Consider the following 5,827-nt stretch of genomic DNA (forward strand, 5'->3'; position numbering starts at 1 on the left):
TTCTGGGGGAGGGGGGGACAGGGCTGGGAGTATCCTGCCTGTACATGGGATGGCAGGCATTCCCCTGCTGGCTCCTTCCTCCTCTGCAGCCTCCCCAGGTGCCCAGCCAGCCTCGGGTCACACCCTGGGAGCAAGGCAAGTGCCTCAGTTTACCTGGCTGTCACCCCCCTGCAGCCAGACCCCCCCAGGGCTCAGGTGGGCTGCTCCTCCCTGTGCCTGCAGCAGATATCCATCTCTTTCTGGGCTTCCAAAAGCTCTCATCTCCCCGGGGTTGGTTTTCATCCTGGTTAAAATCAGCCAGTTTGCTGGCACGGCCCTGCCAAGGCAGGTGAGTGCAGGGTAGGGTCAGAACTCCTGGAGCCTCTGCCCATCAGGGCCCTGAGATGCTTTTCCAAACAATTTACAAGGATGCAGAGTGCTTAAAAGCACAAAGCAACCTGCCAGGAGCTCAGGTCATGGCCAGGGAGTGGCTCATTGTGAAGCAAATGTATCTGCTCCCCAGTAGCCCTGAGTGAGGCAAGGCCAAGCCCAGTGCTGCCTCCATCCCTGGGATAGTCTGAGGATTGCCAGCACAGGACACTGAGGCACCAAGGACATGCAGGAACAGGGATTACATGTCCCTGAGCATGTTCCTGCCAGCCTGGAACATGCTGGGGAATCCCAGCCCCTCCTCCCTGTCCCCTTGCACAGACATATCCACAACCACCTCCTGGCAGAGCAGGGGCTGGGAGCTCTGGAAAGCCCACCCACAGTGGGTTTGGGTGTAGATTCATCTCCTGGGTGCCAGATTTTCCCTGTGCAGCAGCCTGGCCCCGGGATATCCCACAGCACAGCCCTTCTGGGAGCAAACACCCCTGAGTTTGCTGGTGATGTTGATCCTCCAGCTCTGACCTTTAGTGGAGAGTGATGGAGACACAACCACAAGAAAACCCTTCCCAAGAAAAAGGCATCTTTTGGTAAAGGAGACTTTAATCTGCTCAGTATCTAGTCCATAGTGCAAAGAGTTAAACTTAAGGCAAAGCTTTCTCTTTATAAACAGCAGACAAACAGGCCCTAAAACAACAAGCGTGACTGCTACAACAAAAAAAAGGTTTGAGGGAACAAACTGCATTTTTGGGGAGGTGTCCTTCTCTCCCCTCCACCCTGTAACTCATGTAGGAAATATTGCACCCAACAATCCATGAGCTGGTCCTGACCAAAAGCTGCTGCCTGCGGCCAGAGGCACGGCCACACTCCCACTCCTGGTGACTCCAGAGGCACAGCCAGGGAAGGGTGCAGCTCCCTGTCTCCCCTGGGACAAAGCCAGACCCCAGGGAGCACAGCCTGGGGGGTCACACTCACTGCTTTGGTGAGAGCCTGGCTACTCAACTGTGAGTTTTGGCAGCTGGAGAGAGCAAACATTACCGAGGGAGGTGTGTGGGAGGAACAGGGACAAGAGGCTGAGTAACAGGGAGCTTTGCATCTCTTTGAAGTGAAGTGGAAGCAGCTGACGGCCCCAGGGCCAGGGAGTCCCTCCAGCTCCCAAAAAATGTGAGGGAAAACAGCCCTGGCAGTGCCTTCTAGAGCAAAGCCACTCAACAACAAGACAGTACCTTGCCACAGCTCAGTTTTACAGCACAGAGGCATCTCCCAGCACTCCAGGCCTCTCTGCTGCCTCTGTTTTGGCTTAAATTGCTAATCAAGAAGGGAAACAGGGAAGGAAAAGCATGCCAACTGCCCTCAGGCTCTTGGCTTGCAGTGCAGCAGTCAGCTCTCTCCAGCCTGGCTGCAGCCAAAGTTGGCTGTGGCGTGTGGCTGACCTCAGGCAAGCAGCTGGAAAAGGAAAAGCTTTTTAGTGCAAGGCCCCCTGGCAGCCCAGCAGTTTCTTGGAATGGTGCTGGTTGCCCAAGCTGGGATGAGCCACCTCAGGTCTCCCCAGCCAGGAGCAGATGCTCTGGTTAGACTTCAGTGGACACTTTAAAACCAGCTACATTTGTGACAGACAGTAAGACAAAACAACAGAACAACCCTGCCCTAACCCAAGGTATCCGTGGTCCTGGTGCTGCTCCGTGCACACAACTGCAGATCCCAGCAGATGTGCAGGGCTTGTGCCTGGAGCTGGAATGTCTGTGAGCTCCCAGGAGCTTTGGGGTGTCCCCCCTCTCCTCCCAAAGAGTTCCTCCCTCTAGCCAGCCCAGCCTGGGAAGGAGCAAGCAAAGCTCTGGTGTGAACCTGACTGTTTCAGGGCGCTCTGAGCCTGAAAATATGTATTATTTGGAGAGGGCTCTCCACCCTTGGCTCAGAGCTGGGCTGCTGCTGCTGCCAGGGCTGGGAGCAGTGCATGGGTGGCCACCCCTCAGGTTCCCCAAGCAGAAAGAGTAACTCCCTCCAGCCTCCCTTTGCAGGAAAACCTGACATGTGCTTGCTAGTCTTGCATAGGTGATGCGTGGAAGCAGCAGCAACACTGAGCTCTGCAGGGCTCCACGCTGTCCTGGCAAGGAATATCCCTCAAAAACCAAAGCCACTGAGTGGCTGGGATGCTGAAGTACCCCAGGAAACTCTGTTCTCCAGCTGGGAGCCAGGCTCAGCCCTCTGGGAGCGGAGCCAAAAAAACTTGAGTGTGCTCCTTCCTCTCCCAGGGAACTCTCTTCCCCCTTCCCAGGGAGGTCCCCCACTTCCATGGTGGGAGGAGAAAACAGAGGCCTGAATGCAGCCAGCCAGGTAGACCTTGGGAAAACTCCTCCCGTGCCTTGCACCACCCCCTGTGATTCCCAGGGGGGCAGAGCCTTTCGCTTTTCCATCAGCTTTGGCTACGAGGGACCAGAGCATCGCTCTGCTTTGGATCTCAGGCTGCTGCAGGCTCGAGGCACACAACAGGCCTTGAAAACAGCAAAAGTGGTCAACAAAAAAAACCCCAGGTAACTCTTCCAGCCCCCTGCAGAGATCAGTGTTGTGCTTGCTAGCAAGAGCTACAACCTAGGTAGGTAGCAAACGTGCCCAGCAGACACCCCCCCAGTGCTCTGCCCTTCCAGCACCATCCTCAGTTCTTTGGAAGCTGCTCGGGGCAGCCCTGGGAAGTGCAGGTAGGGCCGTGCCTTCGACCTGCTCGTGGGAAAACAACTCAACCCCCTGTGCCGTGGGGCTCACAGGTACACGTTGAGGGTCTGCAGGATCATCTGGCGGCACAGCGGGCAGTTGCGCTGGTAGATGGCCTGTTGCAGGAGCACCTCTGTGCACTCCTGGCACAGGCACAGGTGCCTGCAGGGCAGCAGCAGCACTGTCTTGGTTTGGTCTTGGCAGATGACACACTTCTTACGCTCCTCTTGCTCTTTCAGCAGCGCCCAGGGGTCGTCGTCCGGCGCTCCCTCGGCGTTCCCGGCTGCCGCGTTCAGCTGCTGCTTCCTCGGAGCCTTCCCCCAGGACGTGCCCGGCTCCTGCCTGCCTGCCTGGGGACGCTGGGCTGCGGCAGCACGGCTCAGGGCAGGGCGTGGCAGCGGCATGTGTCCTGCCTCCAGCTGCTCCTCATCCTCATCCAGCAGCCTGCCCACGGCCACCCTGCCATGGGCCGCCCCGGCGCGATTCCCGGGGCGCGGCTGTGCCACCTGCTCCTCAGGCAGCAGCCGGCCCAGCGCCCTGGGCACGGCCACAGCCCCTCGCTGGTCGCTGCCCCGGTTCGTCCCTCTGCCTCCTCGGCTCCAGTTGGTCACCTGCAGGCTCCAGTCCGTGACCTGCAGCGCCCAGTCTGCCAGCCTGCGCCAGGGCTGGGAGGTGATGGCCATGCCCACGCTCAGGATGGCCACCTGGTAGAGCCGCCACGCGTCCCTCTTCAAGCGCTGGAAGGTGGGCAGAGCGAGGAAGTATCCCTGGAAGTACCCCAGGAAGTGTCCCACCAGCGTCCACAGCAGCCCGGGGTTGAGGAGGAAGGTGCCCACCGCCACGATGAGGAGGAGCAACCCCAGCCCGTAGACGTTGACGAAGAAGACGCTGACGAAGATCTGGGCGGTGGTGCAGAGCAGCTCGAGGGCCAGCTGGCAGGGCGACCACAGCAGGATGGACACGGCGATGGCCCCGCTGGACACGTGCGCCAGGAAGGCGGCGAGCAGCTCGGACAGCCGGAGCGCCGGCCCCGCCAGCGAGTCCCAGAGCGCGGCCAGCAGCGTGAGCAGGTTCTGCGCGCCCAGCAGGCACACGTTGACCAGGCTGTTGGCCAGGTACATCAGCAGGCTGCCCGCGATGGCCAGCGCCTCGCACGCCTGCCGGCCCAGCGCCTGCCCGCAGCCCAGCGCCGCGCCCAGCCCGCGCTGCGCCAGCTCCCGGCCCCGCAGCGCCGCGTGCGCCGCCAGCCGCGCCGCCGCCCGCAGCACCTCCAGCCCCCCGCAGCACCCCCGCGCCAGCGCCAGCGCCAGCGCGTCCCAGCACGCCAGCGCGCCGCCCGCCGCGGCCGCGGGCAGGCCGCAGGCGGCGGAGAGCAGCCAGAGCAGCGCCGACACCAGCGAGGACACGAGGAAGAAGTTGAGGTCGAGCACCAGCAGCAGCAGGTCGAGCGCCAGGCGCAGCGCGCGGAGCAGCGCGAACAGCGCGTCCATGGCGCGCGTCCCCCCCCGCGGGGCCCGCCCGGCGGCGCCGCCTCAGCCGCGGCGACCCCCCGCCCTGGGCGCCGCCATCTTGGCGCGGCGTTCCGTGCAGCGCCGGGCCATAGCAGGGGAGGGGCCCGCCCACGCCCCGCGCTCATTGGGCGGTTCGGAGGACGCGGCCACGCCCACTGCCGCTCATTTAAAGGGCCAGCGCCGCGCCCGCACACCCGCGCAACTTTTAAAAACTTGAAGTGAGTTTTTATATTATATTACCATATAAAAATCACGTTACTATATAAAAATTATATTGCATTAAATTTAGAATATATATAATTTTAAAAACATGAAGTATTTTTAATATTAAATTATTTCATAAAAAATTACATTGCACTGTATTTAGAATATATGTAGTTCTTAAAACATGAAATGAAGTATTTTTAATAATAAATTTTATTATAACATTTATATTGCATTGTATTTAGAATATACATAATTTTTTAAACCTGAAATTAAGTATTTTTAATATTATATTACAATTTGAAAGTTGCATTACAATATAAAAATTATATTATAGTATAAAAATTATATGACATTATATTTAGAACATCTATAATTTTTAAAACCTGAAATTAAGTATTTTTAATATTACAAAATAAAAATAATATTACATGGCATTATATCTATAACATACATAATTTTTTAAACCCTGAAATGGAATATTTTTTAATATTATGTCACAATATAAAAGTTACATTATAACATAAAAGCTATATTATGATACATTCTATTTATAATATATATAATTTTTTAAACCCTGAAATGGAGTATTTTTTTATTATATCACAATGTAAAAGTTACATTACGATATGAAAATTAAATTACATTACATATCATATATGCTGTGTAGAACATAAATATAATACAATATATTATATTATATTCAAAATATGATATTATATTATATTACTGATATGAATTATATTACTTAATGTTAATTATTTTACTCGGAGGCTTTTATATTATAGCAATATATAATATTAATATAAACATAATACTAATATTATAATATTTCGGTAATTCCCGGTCCCTGCGTGGATCTGCCTGAGCACTGTGGTAAGAGGAGCAGCCCGTGGGCAGGGCCACCTTCCTCTGGAGCGGGTCGCTCGGAGCTCCAGCCAGCCCGGCCTTGGCTCGGCGCAGCTCGGAGCTGTTCTCCCGCTGTTTCCTGCGGGACATCTGAGAATAAACCCCAGCCGTGACTCACAATCAAGGTT

At 55.2% G+C, this 5,827-nt stretch overlaps 1 protein-coding gene across 1 annotated transcript; it reads right to left on the reverse strand.

Annotated features, from left to right (window-relative positions):
* Positions 1-951: 951 nt before the first annotated feature.
* On the reverse strand, positions 952-4,777 carry RNF26 (ring finger protein 26). The gene has a single exon (XM_051812262.1). The coding sequence runs from the start codon at positions 4,563-4,565 to the stop codon at positions 3,123-3,125; it is 1,443 nt and encodes a 480-aa protein (XP_051668222.1). The 5' UTR covers positions 4,566-4,777; the 3' UTR covers positions 952-3,122.
* Between the last annotated feature and the right edge of the window lie 1,050 nt (positions 4,778-5,827).

The sequence above is a fragment of the Manacus candei genome, unplaced genomic scaffold, assembly GCF_025592945.1.
Source record: "Manacus candei isolate 608988 ecotype Guabito, Panama unplaced genomic scaffold, ASM2559294v1 h1tg000086l, whole genome shotgun sequence".
NCBI lineage: Eukaryota > Metazoa > Chordata > Aves > Passeriformes > Pipridae > Manacus > Manacus candei.

What these genes read in the sequence shown, in the direction of transcription:
- RNF26 (XM_051812262.1), bottom strand. Translation starts at nt 4,565, where the DNA reads ATGGACGCGCTGTTCGCGCTGCTCCGCGCGCTGCGCCTGGCGCTCGAC.